A 24,972-nucleotide genomic window follows, 5' to 3' on the forward strand; every position below is an offset into this window, starting at 1 on the left:
TATAAACAAAAGATTCATGCACTTAAACACTTTGCTCATGTAATAACTACAAATTAGCTCGTAACTGTCTAGTAATAGGGTGAAGAGTTAAATCCATGGTTAAATGTAGAAGAGATTAAGGGGAAAGGCCTAGGAAAAAGAGTAACTACTTAACCTGAGTAAGGTATGATTTCCATCCAAGCTAATCTACTGCTGCAAAGCAAATGATAAATAGAAATCTGTACTGAAATATGTCTGGATACCACTGATTTGCTCAATGCAAAATAATCTAGTAAATTAAATATAGCTTACAAGCTGTATTCTCCCCACCCCAACATTGTGTCCCCAAATCCAGCAATGGTGAATATGTTGTTTACTAGGAAACACAACTAGCTACACTTTTCTAGAGTAAACCCAGAATAAATAGACTCAACAGAATGAAGGCTTCAGAAATACAGAAACACAGATGTTTATTCTAGCATTTACTTTCATATATTGACACCAAAGAATCAAATATGTAGCTGTAAAGCAGTAGTTTATCAAAAATTGAGAGCTTCATAAAGTCGGAAATGGCCAAAAGCTGCAGAAAATATCCTGAAGGAAAATGTCTTACAGAAATCACACTTTTGTAGAGGCCACGAGTGAAAAAAACACAACACAGTAAAACACTATGTCTGCATACACAGAACACCTTTCACCTCAACAATTCTACAAATATTGTGCATAAAAGATTGCCAGGAAGTTTTGCCAAGGATTGAGAGCAACTGAAGAAATAAAACAACCAGCAGCATAAATAAGTGTAGGGCAAAGTGTCATAAAATATTGGAGGATAGCATTATGCTTTATTTTCTAAAATAGCCACAAAACTGGGCATTATTATCTTCGTCAAAAAGAGTCAATTGATATTACCGATTAAACTGTGCTTTAGTCAAAATGGCATGGTCCAGGCGATACAAACAGACTACAGTCACAAAGTTTTAGTGTTTACTGTATTTAATTTTTTCTCCTCAACAAACAAAGAGCACTGTTCACCCTAATTGCCCAAGAAATGAGTGAATTAATCTCAGATGATAGTTTTAGATACAGCCTGATTCATTAACAATACCTAGAATAGCTGGGGCATTTGGAATACAAAACTGAATAATACCTCCAGATGTACTGGACTCATCTCAAAGTAGGAGGAAAACAAAACCACACCAAGCCAGGTGGCTCCAATGGATTTTTTTCTCTCCTTTCTCTCTCCCTTCACTTCTGATTACATTTTTAAAATCCTTTCTATGTGTTTAGTATTAACAGGTGACAAGAGCTGAACTACGCATGTTCAGAGCATTATAAATAATGTAGCTCACTTATTTCTCATGGAGATGTCCCATCACACACTTGCATCTGTCTCTCTTTTCACCTATATCTCAGCTATTTTACTTTCACTTTAGAATGAGAGAAGAGAGGAAAAAAACTAACAATCAAAATATGTTTACCTTGCACTTAAATGATTAATGCAAGACTTATCTGCCAGGAGGTATGTTCCTAAAAAACAAGAATGTTGTCATATTTTCATTTATCTGACACCTAGTATATCTACTTACAGAACAGTTGTTAAACTTGTGGCTATCACAAGTGGTCTCCTTAGCCTTTACTATGAAATAAATATTCAAAAATTTAAAATCGCCTGGCATGTATTCTAGACCTCTTTACCAAAGCAGACTTTTGGGAAGAGCCTCAAGTAGAATAGCTCCATATTTCTCGTTAATATTCTTTATGTGAGGCTCATCTAAAATCACTGTGAATAAAGTACAAGACAGTGAAAAAAACAACTTGAATTCAGGTCCAATTGTCATTCTATTTTCCTCATTTATATAAAAGACTATGATTTCTATGCTCTGACATTTTACAAACACAAAAATAGAACAGGTTGATGGAGTGTCTCTTGCATTGACAGATGCACTGCCAACACAAATTAACCATACTTGCCAATGTGACAGATTAGATAAGGAAAGAGAGGAACTCTCAAGGTTAATTTTCAAGGTGGCTCCAATAGCATCAGCTAGTGGACTACCTTCTTCAAACTCTAAAGTACAGTAAGGGTGGTAATGCTAGCCACTACAATTTAAAATTATAGCTTTATTTTCATAAAAAATTAGTGCCTTATCACAATAAAAGCCCAATATGTATTTTCTGACTGACAAGATTGCTTTTCACTTGATCATTTAGGGATTCAGACTTCATTCATCTTATGGCTCTACCATTTCATTAGGGCCTTGGTCAGAGTCCTTTACTAGATTCTCTGCATTCAGTCGGCAGATGAGGGAAAAGAAAGAACGAGGAGGACCAAATAAGAATTTTTAAGTTGAACAAGGATGAAAGTGTTCTTTATCATTTAGCCTTATCTAACTGCAGCAGAGATCAGCAAAGAAAAAAATACAGAACTGCAAAGGGGGCCAGAAATTACAGCCTAGAAGTAGAGGGAGAGAAAAGAGGGAGACAAGAGGGAGAGAAAAGAGGATTAGGTGAACATACAGGAGTCTACTATAGAAGACTTTTTGTATTATTAATAACTCTATTTGTCTAAATTACTCTGGGAGACAGTCTGCCCAAATTTTAAAGTGACTCTTACTGCATAACCATCATAATCTGTCACCATAAATAAGATAATCTAACTTAATCACCTACCTTACTCTCCACATTAGGTTCTTAATGACATTTGGTTATTTTCAAAAGTCGTATCTACCCCTAAAAGACAGATTCACTCCAAGAGTATTCTAAACGAAATTCTCCAAAGACATTTAAAAAAAAAAAGGACTTCAAAAAGACCAGAAAGCATATATAATTCCCCAAGGTGACCTCTTTGAATAGGTTTTTAGAGGAGTGCACTGTTTTCCTTAAAGGATGGTCAGGACTCTCATAACTTATTCGAAAGTTCTTAAGATTTGTCAAAGGAAGGTGGTATGTAACTTCAAACTGATGATACTAAGTATCTACTAATAACAATACACCTGATAGTAAAAAAAAAAAAAAAACAACTCTTTGGTCATCAGCATGAAAACACATAACACTAGTTGAACTTTCTGGATCCTTTTAACATAGACTTAACCACAAAAACCTTATTGTAAACGGTAAACTCTTATCAACAGAGACTCCAGTGCTGCCTTAGTTCTAGGTTTTGGGATTTGGGGCCATATGGAGATGAAAGACTATATTCTCATATTCCAAACATCATCTTACTGAAAGACTACTACTTACTCTCCAAAAAGCATTATGTCCATCACTCCCGTCTCATCTCCAAGAAGACTCCCATTATCTTGGTACTGTTGTTCTCAATTTAATATCATGAGGAAAATAATATAATTGAACTAATTCATACAAAGATAGTGAGTTTCAATATCTTTTCAGAGATATGCATTTTAAAAAATAAAATGGTGGCTCACTCCTGCAACCCCAGCTCTTTTAAAGGCCAAGGCGGAAGGATAACTTGAGGCCAGGAGTTTAAGAACAGCCTGAACAACATAGTGGAACCCCATTTCTAAAAAAATAAAAAATAAATTAGCCAGACATGGCAGCATGCACCTGTAGTCCTAGCTACTCGGGAGGCTCAAGTGGAAGGATCGCTTGAGCCCAGGAGTCTGGGGTTACAGTGAACTATGATTATGCCATTACACTCCAGTCTGGGCAACAGAGCGAGACTCTGCCAATAATCAATCAATAAATGACTGTCAACTCAAAAGGATCTCTAAGTAGTAAAATGTCAGGCAATGTGTTAGAGTGAAATAGAAACATTCAAGTAGAGAAATACATTTGGTGGGCAACGAGATCCTAAACAGTCCAGAATTCCTGCCCTCAAGAAACTGACATTTCAGATGAGATGACAAGTGTCTTAAATAGTGACAGTACAATGTAAAGGTGTAAATAGAGTGCTTTGAATATTCAAAGAAAGCCACACTTCTCTTTACCTGGAAACGTTAGGAATATTTTGCAGAGATGCATGATATTTGAAAGCTGTTTGCAAAGAACAGTTAGGGTTTTCAGGCAAAAATCATGTATATTAGAGGCACAAGTATTCCTGACAGGAAAAATATACCCAAAGAAAGTGAGTTCAGTTTGGCAGGAACACAAGGTACACAGTGGAAGATAGTGAGATGAGTCTTTTACCCCTAATTCACCAAGGAACCAACAGAAATCTTTCATTAAAACCAGTTTTTGTGGGGTTTTTTTGTTTTGTTTTGTTTTTAAAGAAAGACTGTGCTTATAGCAGTATAATGATTACATTAAAGATGCAAGACAATTGGCATGGGAAAAGACTTAAGAGGTGACAATTCCAAAAGTCCAAGCAAGAAGTAATAATTAGGACATGGAAAGAATGCAAAAAAACCCCACCATGTTCAGGAGATAATTCTGAGGAGGTAAGACAAGATATAGTGACCAGAAGGATGGGAGAAAGGAGTGAGGAGAAAAAGTCAAAGATTATACTAGTAGGAAGTAAGAACTCAATCCAATGACACTCTAGGTCTGAATATCTCTTAACCATAAAGGCTGGAACCATCATGCCAATAAATGAAGAAACCAACTCCATTTCTGTACCAAGTCTCTGAGTGTAAATTTAAATCATTCAATACTCTTACCTTGATAACTATGCTTCTAATCATATCTTATTACATATGAATCTTTAAAACACATGACTCAAACTTGCAATTATATAGAGTAAAATTTGTTGAATTTTATTAGTTTTATTCTCAGTAACACAGAAAAATACACTAGGTCACTTTTTCTTTTTTTTCTTTTTTGAGTCAGAGTCTCGCTCTGTCACCCAGGCTGGAGTGCAGTGGCGTGATCTCGGCTCACTGCAAGCTCCGCCTAGCAGGTTCACGGCATTCTCCTGCCTCAGCCTCCCGAGTAGCTGGGACTACAGGTGCCCGCCACCCGCCCCCGGCTAATTTTTTGTATTTTTAGTAGAGACAGGTTTTCACCGTGTTAGCCAGGACAGTCTTCATCTCCTGACCTCGTGATCCGTCTGCCTCAGCCTCCCAAAGTGCTGGGATTACAGGCAGGAGCCACTGCGCCTGGCCACACTAGGTCACTTTTTCAAAGCATGTAAATTGAATACGAATTCCTGTACTAAGAGCATATGATATATTCTATTTTGTGAAAACTAGATTGAATACACTTTAAAACTTTTTATACAGACGGTAACGGGATCAAGAAGAAGATAAAAACCATGAGCAAAACATCCAAAGACAGTTATAATGATACTTTAAAAAATTCAGATTTGTAAACTTGTAGAATGTGTAAGGGTGTCTGTTTTAACTTGCCATACACAGGTACCAACTATAAAAATACTCATTTCCAGCCAATGGAAATGCAGTAATTACACTTTTCAATGCTTGTTTCAAGTTTGAATTTAAATACCAACATAATCTTCCGCTCAAAAATTATAAAACCAAACCCAGCAGAGAAAATTGATACATTTCTTAAGAAAATTAAACTACAGATAACAGGACTGCCATTCTAAAACTATATTATATGATGCAGAAGAAAGGATTTATATCTAAACTGACTGATTTTTCTCCAAATCCACACACAACAAACTTACACCTTACCAAATAACTCTGAGGTAAACAGTTCAGTCAAGGTGTTCAGCATTGAAGAAATGCTTCCGAGAAGGAAATATAACACTATAAATAGTAAACTTCCCCTGAATCACAAGGAAGACATTCAGGAATATGTCTAGTTGGGTGTTCACTGGTTTTTTTAAATTTAACTTAAAGTTCCACGATAGATGTGCAGGACGTGCAGGTTTGTTACACAGGTAAATGTGTGCCCATCATTGGTTTTATCTTATACGAAGTGAGCAAATCCTAAGTCACTATCCCTCAGTATATTAAAATTACCTAAAGTATTATGAAAAAGTGATCATGAACCTCTACTCTGTATGGAGAAAATGTCAGGAGCCAGGGATTATCCAGTGACTGCTGAAAAAGGAATGTGTAGGGTGCGCATGCCATTGCTCTCTTTCTCTTTCTCCCTCTCTCCCTCCTTCCTTCCCTCCCGCTCTCATACACATACATATACACACATTTCCCTTGGTCCTTAAGTATATACAAAAACAATAAATTAAAATCAGCCTGTAGAAATATACAATTATACATAAAATCATAATCTACAGCACTAACCATATTTGTAGTCTAATTATGCTTATTTATTGCTCTGTCCCCCTGACAGTGACAAGAGTAGAATGTTTCGTGAAAGTTTTTCTTGGAAGAAGGACAGAAATATGAAGCTGGTTAGGAATAATTTCCTAGGGAATTATAACTGAAGTAATACTTTTTAAAATAAGGACAAAATATTCCAGAAAAAGTATTGGGATATTTATCCAATATAAGCATATCTTTTCACAGAAATGTGAGAAAATCATTAGTATATACGAGTTCTTTCCCTTTTAGGGGTTATTTGAATACCACATTCCTCAGAATTGTAAAACTCATACTAGAAAGGGAATGGAAAAGATGTATTCATGTTCATTTATAATAGCTTCTTAGGGTATTAATTTTGCTAAATCTCAGTAGAACATTTTATTCAGCAATGAGAAATTACAGTATTCAGTTAATATGTTTTTACAACCTCAGATGAATCTCAACCTTGTGTAACTGACTTCCTAAAAAGTTTGCGTAAATAACATTTTGTAAATTGGACCATTTTACTTGCACATAAGTTAGATATTGTGTAGAGCAGATAACCACCTCAAAATCTGCTTTACAGTTTAAAGTTTTTACATTACGATGAAGTTCAAATTAATAAATAATTCACATTCTCCTTACTTGGAGCTCAGTATTACCACAGTCTTTAGGAGGGACTATAAAAACATCAGAATTTTTAATTTGAAGAGCCCACCAAATTTTGGGCGTGGATGGTTTAGTTTCTCTAAGTATAACAGATTCAGGGTCAGCACTGGTAGCTCTGTAATACCAGCAGTTTGGGAGCCCAAGGTGAGAGGATTCCTTGAGCCCAGGAGTTCGAGACCAGTCTGGGCAACATAGGGAGACCACGTCTCTATAAAAATTTAAAAATTAGCCAGGTGTGGTGGCACATGCCTGTGGTCCTGGATACTCTGGAGGCTAAAATGGGAGGATTGCTGGAGCTCAGGAAGCTGAGGCTGCAGTGAGCCGTGATTGCGCCACTGCAATCAGCCTGGGTGACCGAGTGAGACCCTGTCTCAAAAAAACAAACAAAAACTCAAAGCTGAGTCCATGGAGTCTCACTAAATCAAAATTCACTTAATAGAACTTTAAATGTAACTTAGAAACTCATTCTGTGGAAATCTATCTTCCATCTTTTAAAATGTGAACTATGCTGACATCACCCATCTTTATCCCACCTATCTCTACCAGCGAGAGCACCCAGCTCCTTTTATTTTGTGTGGAAGTCTAAATCAGTGTTTTTCCACCACTACTACTGAGTAACAGGCCTTAAATGAAGATAAAAACCATCAGTTACCTGAACTATTAGGCATTTTTACAAAATGGGCAACACAAATATAATCTATTAATTTTAACCTCTGTCAGATATTCACAGGACTTGCATGCCCTAACAATCATTGTTCATGTAGCTGGGTTCAAATCACGGATTTGAACATATACAGCTAAACAGAAATCTCTATATAAACCCTATGTAAGGATTTAAAAAATATTTACTGCAAGGCTGGCTTTCTAAACACCAGAAACCATAGTAGATGCTGGAATACTAAAAATGACATGCTATTATTTGGTGAAGCACAGACATCCACCAAAATTACCTTGAATACAGAGTTATAAAAATATTACGATAAATGAAAAATCATAACTAAACTATCAAAGCCTCTAGAATCACTACATTAACTATGGAATAATACAGTGGGTCAAATAATCAAAGATTCAGCTACTGCACTATATATTTATTTTATATTTTGAGGCACTTAATTCAATAATAGAATAATATTTTAAAATGAACAAAACAAATATTAATTATAATTCATTTCATTACTTTTCCTATGCCTCCCTATTTCCTAAAATTCCTACATACAATTTTATACGGTTTCTTACATGGTTATAGTCAGAGGCCGTAAGATTTTCTTCAGTGTTCCATATGCCCATAAAAAAGAAAAGCCACAAAATATGATTCATTTAATATTGTTTGCTTTACCAAGAAGTTAACTACAACACGTACTTCATTAAACAGGAATATCTGCATAAAGACATTATTTTTTGACCACATGTTTAATACAAAGTACAACGGGGCAAGTGTCCTAAAGACTAGCTAACATAACTGAATAGTAATATTAAAGGCTATAATTCTAATATTTTTTATAATTTGGCATTCTTTTATACAAATGAAGATACTCATAGCACATGATCAAGCACTGTAACTCCTAGACAGACAATGTTCACAGCAGCAGTTTCAGCAGCAAAAACAAAAATAAATAAAACTCAAATGTCCATCAACAGAAGAATAAGTATTCATATAATACTATACAGCAATAAAAATGAAAGTCACAAAAGTAAACAAACATTATGCCATTTATACAAAATTGAAAAACATACAAAATTAACATTTCATTTAGAGATACCTATATACAAAGCAAATGACAAACATAAATTTCCAAATAATTACTTGAGAGGGAGAGGGTTCTTAGGGGACTTCTAAAGTATAGGCAATATTCTACATCTTAAGCTGGCTGATGAGTATACAGATATTCATATTTATTATCCCTTTGCCTTATAAACACGTTTATGTATTTTTGTAGTATAAATACTTCATTTTAAAAAAAGAGTAAAAATGTGAAAGACTTCAAAAATGAAGACTACCATTTACGTATAACAATAAAATTAGTGTAAAAAAGTATACAAAGAAAATGTTGAGTTCTTTCAGTGCCCTATATAATCAGTATTAATAATCTAAAGGGCAATAATCCTAGTATGAAAAAAATAACAAGCTCTGACACAAAATCTGAACATCTGCTTTCCTGGCACTCTAAGTTAGACAAGGGTGAATATGTTAGCCACTCAATTCTGCCTCTTCATCTTTCATCTGTACTTAGATTTTTCTTTATCTTTGGATTTATTTGGACTTCTGCTTCAGTCTCTTTTTACTCCTTTCTCTTTCGTAAAGATGTCTGGTATTCGGATTTGTGACTATTACTATAATGGCCATTCCTCTCTCGAGATCAGCTACGACTTCAGTTCTGAGTTCGGTCTCTCTTTTTACTCTTTTGTTTCTCCCAACAGCTTTCTTCTTCTTCATAGTGACCAAACTCCAAACTTTCTCTATACTTATCTGGATTAGTATTTTTGATTGGTATGCAGTCTTCATCTTCTTTTACTTCAGAGCAGTGATGGGTTTTCTTCTTGTGTTTTTTACTTGTGTGTGAGTGACTTGACTTGGAGTCTTCTGCCTGCTCATCTAGTACAACATTATATTTTGCCTCCTGTTTGGGCTTACTTTATCTTTCAGAACCAAATTAGATGGTTTATCCTGTTCCTTTTTATACTCCTTTAAATCACTCTTGGTGTATTTCCCACTTTTTCCTTCCATTTAACCTTTGTAACAGACTGGCTAAAATCCATGTTTTCTTCTGTCATCTATAAGTATAGTGTCCATTTTGAAGAAGGCTTTCTCATAATCTTCTTCCTTTTCAAATTCAATAAAAGCATATATCTGTAATCCCAGAACTTTGGGAGGCCAGGGCAAGTGAATCACCTGAGGTCAGGAATTCGAGACCAGACTGGCCAATGTGGCAAAACCGTGTCTTTACTAAAAATACAAAAATTAGCCGGGTGTGGTGGTGCATGCCTGTAGTCCCAGCTACTTGGGAGGCTAAGGGAGGAGAATCACTTGAACCCAGGAGGCAGAGGCTGCAGTGAGCTGAGATCGTGCCACTGCACTCCAGCTTAGGCAACAGAGTGAGACTCCATCTCAACAAAAAAAGAAAGAAAAAGAGAGAGAGAGAAAGACAGAAAGAAAGAAAGAAAGAAAGAAAGAGAGAAATAACAGAGGATTTCTCCTGTCTTCCAGTCCCAGATAACTTCACAACTTCTTACTGGCCCAAATCTAGAGTATTATATCCAGATCCTCATCTGTGGTCACTGGGTTCAATTTGCATACACAGATTTTTCTGGAGGTTTAATATCTGCATCAGGTAGCTCTCCCACCATCTCTAAAAGTAAAGCCTGAGTTTTAGCTTCTTTTTCTGCCTTTATTTCTTCTACTTCTTCGGCTGACCTTCATTTGAAATGATCAATTTCTTCATCTGCGTCAATTCTACCACTCTTTAATTGTTCCCTTGTAGGTTCTGGTGATTGATCAGGGATTAATAAATCAGGAATGTCATCAAAATGGACCATCTAAAATCACTGTATAATTTATCCTGATATCCTGATATGGTACAAAGTCCTTGTCAACAAAGGTCTCATTAATTTTCTTAATTATGTCAATGTCTTCTGTCACCTCACCAAATACTGTATGGTACCATTGAGGTAATCTAGATTTTCTCCTGTAGTGATAAGAAACTGAGATCCATGTTGATGACTGTCATTATTCACCATGGACATTGTGCCTTTCTTCTTGTGCTTAATTCTTGGGACGTTTTCTGTCTCAAAAAAGCTTGCTTGATCACCATACAATCCTAGGCCAAAAATAGACTCTCCTCCATGACCAGTCCCTGTAGGATCAACAGTTTGTAAGATAAAATACCTTTGTACACTGTGAATAAGGCAATAACTGTAATATTTTATTTTGTAATATCTCAAGAAATTAAAGCAGGTGAGTACCTTCTAGATGCTTGGCACTGCCATCACAAATGCCATTAAACCGTGGTACCTGCTCTCAAAAAGTTCACAGTTGCAAGGCTGCTGCTCAGTGTACAAACTGACAACCACATTGCCCAAAGTAGTCTCCAGTAGAACCGCCATGGCACCCACTCCTCCTCAGCTATAAGCCCTGGTGAGGTCGCTAATATTCTTTAAGGCAAAAACTAAAAGTCGATAGAAACTGAAAATAGGTAAAGTCTGATTATAAGAAAGAAAAATAGGGCCAGGTCCAGTGGCTCACACCTATAATCCCAGCATTTTGGGAGGCCAAGGCAGGTGGATCACTTGAGGCCAGGAGTTCGAAACCCCATCTCTACTAAAAATACAAAAAATTAGCCAGGTGTGGTGGCACACTCCTGTGGTCCCAGCTATTTGGGAGGCTGAGGCAGGAGGCAGAGGTTGCAGTGAGCCAAGATCGTGCCACTGTGCTCCAGCCTGGGTGACACAGCGAGACACTGCCAGAAAGAAAGACAGAAAGATAAAGAAAGAATAAAAGAAAAGAAAGAAAAATGGGTCACTGTGCATTCAACCAAGATTTCAGGTAAATGGTGACATAACACATGAAAAGTTTGTCACTTCCCATTGTAGCTCAGCAATAGCAGATATTTAGACAAAGCCAAGTCCTCCTTATCTCAACAGCCTCACAAGGCATCACTGCCCAAGATTACTACACAATATTATTACTACATATTACTACATTACTACACAAGAAGCCACATCCAACAATACAGTTCAGACTTCTGCACTAATGTATATGTATGCAGAGAAAGAAAGGGCCAGTGACATCATCCTAGGCCAAACTATAGTATAATATTATAATAGGTACAGGCACCAAGATACGTTAGATATAAGTATGTTATAGAAACCATAGGATGAAACAATTAATATTTTAAGCTTCATCTAATGAAAGAAAAATATACATAAACAGACTGGCAACTTCAAAACAGAACACCAGAAAAAAGCTCAAGCTAACTTAGAAATAAATAATTCATATATAAAATCTAAAACTCAGTGAGAATAGCATATTTCTGAAGAAGGATAATTCATTTAAAATCTGCTAAGAATTTGACCCACTATTTGTTACCTAAAAAGATAAAAACTGAGTAAATGCAATTCCCTGAATGCGGTTTTTGTTTTTTTTTTTAACAAACTAAGAGGTCACTCTGGCATGTAAAATATTAATAGATCTTTAAAATACACTTTTTAAGCTATATGATCGAAATATTGCAGAATACTGTAGCTTTTTTCAAAAATCTAATTTCTGAGCACAGTCTAAATCCTCACTTTTGCAATACTAATGAAACTGCATTTAGCAATGTTTGCCAACACCAGTTTAGTTAAGTCCTAGACACTTAAATGATCTGACACAAAGCAGGAAGAGGACTGTTGATTGATTCTTTTAGGGGCAACGTGTCAGAGTAACTCTAAGAATACTTTAGAAGAAATAAAATGACACTTACAAAACTTCAAAAGATATTATAAATACATTTTGTTTATAATTAACTAATATAAACCAATCTATATTTTACTATGATATTTTTGTACCTTCATAGAAAGATCACTTCACAAGTTTGTATGAGGAATAGTAAAGTTTCCATATGGCTAGACTTGACGTAACCCTGAGCCACTGAGTCCTACTGTTTTTATTATCTTCTAAGATACCAGCATTACATTTCACTAATTCAATGCATAACTGATATATTTAACTAGAAAAGTAAATATAATTACAGAAGAAATGTTATGAGAAACTTTATCCATCACAAAGACTCTATATAATACTTTTACTCTCCTAACAACAAACACAATTTCTAATGTTACTTATAAAAGAAAATCATTTCCACATTAACTACTATGCAGAACTTACAGTAAGCACAAATGACATTGAAAAAATGCCAAAACACCCTGGAAGAAATTATTAAAATAGAGATTAAAATTTATTTTCTATATTACATCAACAAACCTAAAAGAAGTGAAAGAGCCAAGTACATATAAATAATTTTTTTAAAGTAGTGTGCATTGCTTTGCCATGACAGTGTTGTATAAAAAGATACTATGTTAAATGTTGCTAAAATATCAAAGGATGATAAATGTAGAGAATCATAACTATGGGGCTGAAGGTAGCCTTATAGTACATTATAAATGGGCAGATTTTTTAAAGTTTACATTGCCAAATATGAATACACAAAAAAGAGACCTTATTCTACCCAGATTTTGAAATTTCATGTGAAAGGAAGTTTTTAAAAATCAAATGCTAAATTCTGTCTAAACAAAGTGATAGGTCCTTTAGGGACCAAAGGGAAGGCCCAATGATGGCATAATTACTGGGGATACTTACAACTATTTTAAGTTCCATGCACCCTACGGTCTAGTTCCATTTAGCTTTCTCTTCTTCCCTCACCGCCCCAAAGCTATATTTAGCCTTTCTATGACTTAACTGTATAAGCAGTGGGATAATACATTGTGCATACTTTCCTGCCCCATAACTAACTGGGTTCCAAAAACAACTTTCACCTATCTTGAAGTCAGGACTTAGAGCATTACAAGAGCCCTGTGCATGCTGCCTGACCTTGGGCAAATTACTTAACTTCCCAGGACCTCATTTCCTCATCTGTGAAAAGAGGTTAATAAAAGTACCTTATATTGGATTCTACCAAAGATTATTAGTTGGCATAAAAGCTCAATAAATAAAAACTTTAAGAATCATCTAGTCTAACAAACTTTCTTTTCCTTTCAATAGCAGAATCTTTTCCCTACCCAACCAAAATCTTAAAAAAGTCTATCCCCTTCATTTTAAAGACACAGAAGATAAGATGCAGAGTTAGCGGCTTGTCATAAGTCAAATGTCAAAACTGAAAAGATAACTCAAGTTTCTTGACTCCAAATCTAGTATTTCCCAGGATACATTTATGTCTCTATGACATGTCTATGGAACCATTTGGAAAATAATTGCTTTGGCCTTTCATTTGATAATTAGTTCTAGAGAAAACAGCCCGGTTATACTATCAAGGACCAGTTCAGTCAAACATGCTTTGCTCCACCTTCATCAGAAAAACAGCAAATAATCCCAAAAGCAAATTTATAGAATCAGTTATAGCACAAGTCTAGTCAGTCAATACTCATTCAGTCTTATTCTCAATATCATCTATAGTAATCATTTTTATGTATATGTTATCAATAATAGTTATTAATAAAGCTAATCAAGCCACAAGGAGTTCGTTTATGTCTTGTTCACTGTGCTTAACAATCAAGTGTGTAAAAATGTTAGAAAATGTTTCATCAGCAAGTTAATTTTTTAGTAATGTAAAAGTTAAAATTAGCTATACAGACTATTCACAAAAGTTTTCTTTATGGCTATACAGAATAAATAAGGAATTATTACTGTCAGTAGCTAATAAGTATTTGATCTTCAGTAACACTAGACAGGAAGTTGTAGCAGTTTTCGCCTTTTCATTACGAAACCCATCTAGATGGTTGGTGGATTTCTTAACTTTTTTTTTTTTTTTTTGAGATAGCACCCCACTCTAGCACCCAGGCTGGAATGCAGTAGGGTGATTTCAGCTCACTGTAACCTCTGCCGCCTGGGCTCAAGTGATCCTCCTGCCTCAGCCTCCTGAGTAGCTGGACTACAGGAGTGTGCCACCATGCCCAGGCTAATTTTTACATTTTGTGCAGAGGCAAGGTCTTGTTATGTTGCTCAGGTTGGTCTTGAAATCCTGAACTCAAGCCATCTGCCTGCCTCAGCTTCCCAAAGTGCTGGGATTACAGGTGTGAGCCACCATGCCCGGCAGGATTTCTTCACAATTCTAATAACCTGGTAGACAATTTTGGACACTGACCTTGCCACACAACCATGGGTTACTAGTTTTCCTTTCCTTTCTTTTATTTCCTTTCCTTTTCTCTTTCTTTTTTTTTTTTTTTTTTTTTTGAGAGGGAGTTTCGCTCTTGTTGCCCAAGCTGGAGTGCAATGGCGTGATCTCGGCTCACTGCAACCTCCACCTCCCAGGTTCAAGCAACTTTCGTGTCTCAGCCTCCCGAGTAGCTGGGATTATAGAGGCGCACCACCATGCCCGGCTAATTTCTGTATTTTTAGTAGAGACAGGGTTTCACCATGTTGGCCAGGCTGGTCTCGAACTCCTGACCTCAAGTGATCTGCCCCCCACAGCCTCCCAAAGTGCTGGGATTACAGGCATGAGCCACTGAGCCCAGGCCACTAGCTTCTTTAAATTATCATTCTTTTTGGTGAGCCATCATTAAGGTATACTATGGTGGACTTCATTAAGTTATATACGTACATTGTTCAACCCACAAATTGCAGGCTCTTGGAAGCCTGTTGTCTTTTGGGAGGGCTGAATCAACCTGGTGCCAGTTGCTGGGACAATCACATGAGACCCGTCTCTGTTTAGTGATTCCTGGAGCTTTCATCAGTTTAGCACCATATGTAATTAACTTTTAACATTTATGAAGAGAGAAAAGGGGAGAAAAGCACTTATATTCACTATAAAGTGATTCAAGGACAGTACAGATTCTGAACACACGTAAGAAAGCCCAGATACAATCATGTTCCTATCTTCAGAAAGAAGAATTTCTCTCTCTATCTCAGAAACAAGAATTTCTCTCACACACACACTCTGTCTCTTTCTCTTTATATGCAAGAAAGAAATGGAGAAAAATGGCCAATCCATCTATATTTTATTTTAGTTACATTCAACAAACTAGGTCTCACATTTTTAGACATTCTGAAAATGTCAGATCATATCCCAGCACAGCATAATAGTGCCATGGAAACAAAAGAAAACCAATTCCTTTGTCATTCTTTTAGCTTAGAAATCACAGCTGATCATCAACATCAGAGTCTTTTTGAGTTAGGAGCAACAGGATAGTCTTATGGAATGAACACTGGATCTGGAGTGAGAAGATCCACATCCTAAATACTTGCTGAATCAAAGTATACATTGCTTAGTATATAGTTAGCACACAAATATATGTTTTCTTCCTTCCTACCTAAAACTAGAGACACAGCATAGTATAGGGGAAGTCACTGGGGTATTCATGAACTTGCCTCTTGGTATGTGCCTTAATAACATTCACTTGGAATAAACAACACTGCTTAAAGGTATCTGCCATGTTTGTTCATGCTACAATGAAATACTTTTCCACAGTTTGTTCGTAAGTAAAATCCTTAGATTTTTCAGAATTACTGTTAATCCATTATAATTTGTTTTTCAGAATAAGCACAAAAATTCTTCTAGAATAGCCAAATGATGAGTCAACTTATGGTCACTTTCAAGGGTCCAGATGAAGAGTAGAGGGAAATACAGGTAGTATCTGCCTTCCATCAGTTCCCTAGGCTTTCTCTATCAATATATGAGTACTTGTGTTCTCCTTCCTCCACTTACTTTTGGCAGAGACCAGAAGTTAGATAAATTCAACCTCTTGTTAAAATAATTAAACAGTATGTAGCACAAAAAGAGTGTCAGTGATTTAGCTTCTTAGACACTTAATAAAAGAATAAATTATATACTGAAGACAAAAAGCAGTGCCAGACACAGACTAGGACAGGGGCTGCCAAAAAGTCTATCTTAGTGGTGTCTGGAAATGTTAAGTTCTGGAGAAAAGACCAAACTAAAATTAAGAACTAAGTCATTAGAATATACTCTTTGGCAGATTATTAACTACCTGTGAATATTTTAATAAAACAGACTTTTAGAATTTTTTAAAATTTCAGACTAAGGAAAACCCTCTCCGACTAGCCATTTGTTGAACACTGTCATTTATTTCCATTCTATTCACTGCTGTGGAGCTCAGTTACTCCCTTATTTTCTTATTCACATGTAGTCTGACTTATCACAAGTAAAATAAAAATCACAAGGATGCCATTATCCTTCAACTTTTCCCCAAAGTACAAATCCTAATTTGCATTAAGTCCTTGCAGAAATGTACACTGCAGTCCTTCTGTAAAAAGTACTGTAATTAATAAAATGATTTCCAGTTCAATATATACACACAGAACTTTACATACAGTTAAAAACTGATTAAGATGATTTACACATGCTAGGTATTCAATATTCAATACGCTTACAATAACAGTTATTTGAGAGGAACATAATCTTTGAACATAAGACAATAGATTTTGATTAAATAACTATAAATTCATTTATCTATTTTGCAATTCACTCATTGATCTAGAAATTTTAGGCACCATGAGATAACTGATGGAAAAAAATAGTTCTGTAAATAATGAACACTGCTGCTCTCTAGCAGTTTTCTGAGAATGAAAACCTTTCCCAAAAGTCAGTATGTGAAACCTGTCTCTTTAGAAAAAGCTAAAATGTTAATGTAGAAGAAAGCTTTGAAACAAGTATCTATAAGCACTCAAGGAAAATTGATTAATTTTAAAATGGAAAAGGAGGATTTTAATTTTCAAGAATATCAGCCTGAGAATAAACTTTATAGAAAGAGAATATCTGAGTATCTCTTTTAAAAGAGAAAAAGTTATTAAAATTTTTTGTATTCCACTGAGCACAGTATAAAAATGACTTAAAAAGATAAATTTAAAGAAAAGAGAAAAACTGAAAGCAAATGAATTAACACAGGCAAACATATATTACATGCAGTTAACATTATATTTGTATTATCTTTTAGAATAGAATCATAACTTCTTTATGTATAAAACAATGAGGCTCTCAAGATACTCATGAAAAAGTCTAATCAAATTTCACTCTAGAGTTAGAAATCTGGTAGAGTATTAGGCCTAATAAACCTGATATGTTAAATCAGGAACTAACATATGCTGTTTTTCATAACAGAAGCTATATAAATTACAAGCTCTTCCATGTTTTTGTTATCAGATTTGGTACACTTAAAAATAAGCTATATTCTCCATCCAGAGTATTCTAAATATGACTGTTTTTACATCTTTTAGAACTTATAATTAATCCTAATGCTCTATCTTTACAAAACACACACACACACACACACACACACACACACACACACACAAAGATTTGCATTTCCTACTTACTATCTTGGACAGTAAAACTGTATTTGTTCTATGTTTAAATCCATGGGTTCTGCTCTGTGAGGTTTCAAAAAGAAGCAACTTTATTATATTTTCTTTTGGTTGTTAACTAATGATTTTAGCTTAAAGATAATCAATTTTAACACTAACATCCTGCTTTTTCTCATTTGAGTTGCTCTATTTATCTCAAAGGTAGACTTTATGTATTACCATTACAAAAAAATAACTATTTGCATAATACTTTATGATTTTACATCTATTACAAACACATCACAGGGAGCCTGAGGATTCATTCAGCAGCCTGTCATTCACCACTGCAAGACCCTTCAGAACCAAACAAGAGGGAGGATGACATTTTACTAATGGCAAAAGTACAAGAATGAATGTAAATAACAAACCTTGAAGTTTTAAAAATACAAAAGAAAAAAAACAAGCAAAAAGAGGATGATCCATGAGCACAAACAAAACAGTTTCAATTTGTAAAACTCCATGTCTGCTATACATATGGCAAGGTATTTGGTAATTTATGTATTTCTATTATGGTAACCATTTAAATTATTTAAAACTATGCTACAAAAATAAAGGAAATTACCATTTTTTCCTGGGTTGTACAAATTAATATTATAATAATATTAAAATTGACTATTCCTATTTATGGAATTCAGCTTTTCCTCAGCCTTGTGAAACAATCGGAATAGCAATTCTCTATTACTCTAGACTTAAGCCCTACAAATATTCACATTGAGAATGCTTAAGACGCAGATAATGATATAATTTATTTAGAAATTGTGTTGTTTCATAATTTTTTGGTAAAAGAATCATAAATTTTTAAGCTTCCATATTTTCTCCTATAATCATCACTCCAGATGAAATGCATGAAATACTGAATGCTCAGTTATGTCACCTTTAGTCCAAATGCCCATAGCCCTTGCAGCTTTTCATAAACAACATGCCTTTATACTATATACCTACCCCTTGAGCTATCAACTACTTAATGCTTTCAAATGTAGTTTCAAACGCAGTTTTAACACCCTCTTGCACACACACACACACCCACACACACTGAAGTGTGCAGAAAAAGGAGGAGGTGGAGAGCAGAGGAAGAAATGGAGCACGTTGTTGTTTTTCATTCATGCAGTATAGTGATGTCAGTGTCTGCAGCAGCAGTGGCAGCGGCAGGAGCCTTGACCAGTGGAGGCTAAAATCCACTCAAGTCAGAACCTTACAGCATTCAAAAGAAACTGAGAAGATAATCATTCGAAAAATTAAATCAACTGTTCAGATCATGGATTTTAAATGGCTAAGGAAACAGAATAGATTAGTAGCACAGTTTTAATTTGGGTAGTGGGGGTAAAAGGCGGGACATGGAGAAGTAACATAGGAGTAATATAATCACGGAACTGGGGGCACAGAAGCCCGCATTCAAAAATCACTGCAATGTAAGAAACTGACAAAACCACCTGGTGTTTAAAACAGCAGAAAAACATCTTTAGCAAAGAAAGCCCTTGCATTCCCAACACAAGCTCTCTGACACTGCAAATCTGTCTGCTGCACAACCAGACTCAGAAAAGTGTTTTCATCATGATTGCATTAAAATCGCATTAAACTCGGATGTGCCATACTACAACAAAGAGAATAGTTTAAGCCAGATCACAAATTTTATTAAAACTGCTTGATGATGGAGCATGTAATTCCTAAGCAATTAAGCCTTTTGAAGGATGCAGAAAAACAAGTTGTACTATTATCCGTTTTAAGATGTTAGTGTTTATATACAAAAGGGGAGGAGGTACTAAATGGCCATTATGTTGTTGCAGCAATTGCCGAAACTTCTCTTACTCACACCCACAAGACCCTCTGTACACAATCTGCAATGCTTATTTTATGCCTCTTAGTCCCTACAAGAAAATCCCAAAACTGAATTTGTGCACTGTTGAAGCAAAATCACTAAAAAATTTATGTAACTGTTTTCTGTTCGTTCTGTTACTTCTCATTTCATACAGTTCTAGAAAATGTGCAAAGGAGTTGCATATGGCATTAATCTGTTAGAAAATGGTGGCCTTTTCTATAAAATACAGCCAAAGATGTGTGTTCAGTTGTGGTCATTATTAGGGCGATCACGTTGTTTTCATTCATTCATTCAGGATTTGCTGGAGGATGTCAGTTTCTGCAGCAGCTGGCTTGACCTGGGGGAGGAGTGGAGGAGCATATTCCTCCCAGTGCATACAGATTACAGGATGTATTTCTTGGTGCTCATGTACTCATCCCACTGCACTACATCCTACACTGGTTCACCATCAAGTGGTCAGAAAACAAGTGCGTTAGCAACATGCTAATTACAGGTCTGAAATAATAAAACAAAAACACCAAGACTGCAATGTATCATAATGCAGACGACCACTTTCTCCAACTCTAACACCTTCATCAAGAAAACTCCATTAAAAAAAAATTCCACATTACCACATAAACAATGTACAGACTTTGACAGTGTTTCCCTTCCAAGCAGAGATTTTTCCACCCAGTATGATTTGTTCCCTCCACAATGCAGCAGCAGCATCTGTAGCTCTAGGCTGGTATCTAATAATATTAGCTATTCCACTCTCCCTTATGAGCTTTAAGTCCCTGTTTTGGCTAATCTTCCTTTTCTCCCCCAGGGCTCAACTAAATCATGCACTGTGTCCCTAGACATAAACAAAACCAAAGCAAAACAGAAAACACTAAGGGAAACCCACAGCATCCACCAGCTCACCATTACCTTTGACACCTAACAAAAAAAGAAACTTGAGATCCTTGAACAGCTCAACTGAACTGTTGTGTACTTAAAAATGGAAGGAAAAAAACGAACACGTTCCACAAATAAGTTTTCAGAAATTTACCGTGAAAATCTCCGGTAGAGCACAAACTGTTTCCAGTGCAGGAGTGCTCTGATGCATGAATATATAAACGGGAGGGGGAGAAAGGGGGGGGGGTGGCGGGGGGGGAGAGGGAGAGAGAGAGAGGGAGGACAGAGGGAAAAAACCGTATACACTTCAATTGTACATTCAAAACTGTCCCCTCTAGCAGATATCATTACATCCAGCCGATATCCTTACATCGTAACTAATGCCACCATCCCTCTAAAAAATAAAAAATTATCCCGGTAGTTACAGGCACGTTAGGAACTTTGCAGGAAAGCACAAAGAGACTGTAGAGATTACAACCACCACCTTATCCGCTGCTGAAGAGTTTGTGTGCGTGTTAAGTGTTTCGCCCAGCTTCTCCTTCCCCGGCTACAAACAGCAAACACACGAATGAGCTAGCCAGCTCTTAAACTGAAAAACCTCTCGAAGCAGGCGAGTGATGGAAGAGAGAATCTGAGGGGCGGCATGAGGGTCAAATAAAAGTTGCTTTTCAGTTCGCTCCTCCAAGCCCCGCAGCGACCGCAGGGGGGTGAGATTCCCAAAGCCACTTTCACACCTTCGATAATGCACTAGCAAAGAGAAGCCCGAAGAGGCTGAAGTTTCCACGGAGGGCACCGTCGGGGAGACGCAGCCCGGGAGGACGGGAGGGTTGGGCTCGCTACCTCTGCACACGGGCGAGCCGGGGCTCCGTCTCTCAGGTGAGCTGCTCCTCCGGTGGCTCTCTGGGGACCGTCTCGGGCGGCCCTTGGCCCGCGGCGCCTGCTCGGCCGGGGCTGCAGCCGCCGGCGGCGTCGGGCTGGACGGGCTAGGGCCGCGGGCCGCGCCGGGCCCCGGGAGGCTGCCCAGCGAGGCGGCGGCAGCGGCGACGGGCGGGCGCGTGGGACTGTGCTGGCTGCCCCGCAAGAGCTGGTAGGGCACCGTGGCGCGGATGGGCTGCAGCAGCCGGCCGGCTCCCGCAGCCGGGGCGCAGCCCACGCTGCCGCCGCCCGCACCGTTCCCGCTCCCGGCGGCGGCGACGGCGGGCGGGGACCCCGCGGCGCTGCGCCTCATCCTCTGCGACGGGGGATGAGGGGTCTGAGAGGAACTGGAGGAGGAGGAGGAGGCAGTGGACATGGTGGCTCTGCGGGCCCTGGACGCCGCCGGCCGACACGGAGGCGCGGGGCGGGAGGCGCGCGAGCGTGTGGGAGCCGGCGCGATAGTGCGTGCGAGTGTGTAAGGGGGAGGGGCGGGGGTATCGCTGTGGGGGAGGAGTCTCGGGGCTCCCCCTCCCCAAAGCACACCCCCGCCGCCTCGGCGAGGGGGGAGGGGAAGGCTGCGAAAACAAACGTCCAACGGCCCCAACCGCCCGGCTGGGCTCGGTGTGGCGGTCACGGCCGGGGCCGCAAGGAACCCGGAGCCGCTGCCGCCACCGCTCCAGGCATCGCGCTGACAGGGCAACCGCCTGGATCACGCAGCCCCGAGGGCCGCTCGCAGCCTTCTCCTCAGCCCTCGCGGGGCTGCACGCACGGGAGAACCCGGCAGCTGCAGGGAGGGCAGGGACCCCTGCTTCTGGGGACCAGGGTAGAGAGAAAGGGCCTCGAGGTGCTGGCGCTCCTCGGAGTCCGCGCCACCGCAAACGCCGCCGCCGCCGCCGCTTCTACCCACTCCTCACTCGGAATGGCAACTAATTCGCCCCAGCCGCACCCCGCCCCCGGCACCACCTCCCAGCGCCCAGGACCCGGCAGCTGCCGCAGCGAGCACTTCCATTGGCTTAGGCGCTCCCCACCAGAACTCGAGTGATTGGTTCTGGAATAGGAGTGAGAGAAGCAGTGTCCAATGACAATGGTGCCTCCTACTTTGAAGGCGGGGAGTGAGGGGTGGCAGCGTGAGGTGGGGGCTGTGCGCGCAGGGAGGAGCGTAAAACTTGACAGCCTTGAGGTAAGAGCGAGACTAGGAAAGTGGGACCGTTTGTGTTCTGCGCGTGTCCCGACACCCCCAAACACGCAAACGCCCCGCTAGGCAGGTTGCAGGGGCTCCACCCTCCTGGGCCGTCTGTATGACTTGAGACAGAGGACACATGAGGCAAACTTTAATTTGCAAGTACACCTGCATCCGGTGGGATGTTTTAGTTAGAACCAAAGACTGGACCTCTTCCCCTCTAATTTTAGTAAGCTGAGTTTTCGTGACCAGTAGCCTTATTAATCAAAAGAACTTCTGGTGATCAGGAGAAATGTCTGGAACCTGGATTGAACAAAGTAAAATACTTTTACAGCCTAACATTTGTAGTTATGCAGTGAAAAGAGATTATCAAATTCTATGTTCCAAGACAATAACACTGAATAGCAGGGGTCAACAAGGAATTTTATGTCATTACACCATCAGTTAGATATATTAATGAAGGGCGCCCCTGCCTTTTCCGAAGCAGATAGCTTCTTGGGAGGAATAAATACCAGATGTAATGTAATAATCCTTTGTGGTAAATTTGTTTTTTATTCTGTAATGAAACTGAAAGGGTACAAAGATTTTGGATGACTATCAAAAACCTAAATTTACCCCACAGTAAACCAAGGTTTTAAACCTTAATCAGGAGCAATTAATGTAAGGCTCTTCATCGGATAACTCATTAATTTTCAAGAGGTTAAAAGAGAAGCAGAATGTCAAATTGGTCTGCTCGTGGTGTCTGCCCACACTGACAAGCTTCCTCTGATTTCAGGCACTATATGCAGGGGTCACTTTCACGTACAGGAGCCATCCTTCTTTTCTTCCTTGTGTGTTCAGACCAGAAAGCATACTAGGTTCAGTCAAAAAATTGATGAAACTCAATAAAAATACAAAAATTTCATGCAGTACTTCATCCAAGTAAAAGTAGTGATAGTTCCTCACTTTACCACATATTATAATAATAGCTAACATTTATTCACCATGTGCCAACCGCTATTCTAAGAACATTATGTGTGTTAATTCATTCAGTCCTCATATAATCCACAAGGTAGATACTATTATTATCCTTACTGTGGTCTCAGTTGTGGCATAAATAAGCTGTCTTGCCTGAGATCACATAGTTAGTATATGGGGAGCTAAAAATTTCACCCAGACAGACCGGCTCAAGAGTCTGAGGAAGCCCTCTGCTGTAGTACCTGGCAGCTTAAAGCTGTGGGGTACATAATTTGTAGAGTACTTACAATGGCCCACAAATCTCATCTGTGAGATAAGTTCCCATCAGTTCAAAGGAAATGTTACAAATGAAGACAGACCACTACTTTTTTTTTGTTTTCCAGAATAACATATATTTTAATTATGAATAAAAACTTTACTCTTTCAAATTTTATATAATTGGCCTATCTCATTAATTTAAAAACTGCATTATTTTGTGTGTAAAAAGAATGATAAATGATTTATTTTCGGTGACTTTTCAGAATAGCAAGAACAAAAAATCTGACAGATTAAAAATATGTAAAGCTGGCTAGGTGCGGTGGCTCACGCCTGTAATCCCAGCACCTTGGGAGGCCAAGGCAGATGAATCACTTGAGCTCAGGATTTTGAAACCAGCCTAGGCAACATGGCAAAACCCCATCTCTAATAAAAATATAAAAATACTAGCCGGGCGCAGTTAGGGAGGCTGAGGTGGGAGGATCACCTGAGCCCAAAAGGCCAGGAGATCAAGGCTGCAGCGAGCCTTGATCATACCACTGCACTCCAGCTTGGGTGACAGAATGACACCCTGTCTCAAAAAAAAAAAAAAAAAAAAAAAAAAGAAGAGGAAGAAAAAAAAGTTAAGGTTGTTCTTTTACATGCTGGTAAATTTCTGAGTTGTTGCTTTGATTACAGCATAGTTGCATTATAGAAATGTCATCTCTAGCTACTCCTAAATATATTTATGGAACAACCTCAACACATTAGGTTACAATAATTCTAAATTTATACTAGGTCACAATCACAATGATCAATACCTAATTTGGATCTAAAACAACATACCTAGTCATATTTTAAGGACTTTCTGTGTTTGTTCAAATCTACCACAGCTGACTTAGACATCTAAAGCAAATCTAAATAACCCACACAGAGAAACAGAGAATTAGTATGATCTTAAAATACTATTTTCAGTTACTAGTACGTCATTATGACCAATCTAGAAGTTCAGTCATTTCTCTTTGCTATAGAAACCTTGGTTGTCTCTTAAACCTTTATTCTCATGAAGTAAGTACTGATCTTCATATTTAAGGAATACAGGCTTCAAACAAATCAAAGGTGGCCTAAAATAAATTAA

The 24,972-nt window shown here is 38.1% G+C and overlaps 1 protein-coding gene and 2 pseudogenes across 4 annotated transcripts in view; all 3 read right to left on the minus strand.

The window, feature by feature from the left end:
* The window catches only part of GLCCI1 (glucocorticoid induced 1), a 118,474-nt gene extending 96,082 nt beyond the window's left edge, over positions 1 to 22,392 (minus strand). For 2 of the 4 annotated variants that reach the window (XM_054559451.2, XM_054559450.2), the window contains exon 1: positions 21,389 to 22,345. In XM_054559451.2, coding sequence (XP_054415426.1) covers positions 21,389 to 21,839 — 451 coding nt within the window. In that variant the 5' untranslated portion in view covers positions 21,840 to 22,345. Of the gene's footprint in view, positions 1 to 21,388 lie in introns of all 4 variants that reach the window. The other 2 variants (XM_024249643.2, XM_054559449.2) reach the window with 2 other exon arrangements.
* LOC129047432 (peptidyl-prolyl cis-trans isomerase-like 4) lies at positions 8,316 to 9,603 on the minus strand (annotated as a pseudogene).
* LOC100448321 (peptidyl-prolyl cis-trans isomerase-like 4) lies at positions 8,316 to 10,913 on the minus strand (annotated as a pseudogene).
* Positions 22,393 to 24,972: the final 2,580 nt, after the last annotated feature.

Source organism: Pongo abelii, chromosome 6 (assembly GCF_028885655.2).
Source record: "Pongo abelii isolate AG06213 chromosome 6, NHGRI_mPonAbe1-v2.0_pri, whole genome shotgun sequence".
Lineage (NCBI taxonomy): Eukaryota > Metazoa > Chordata > Mammalia > Primates > Hominidae > Pongo > Pongo abelii.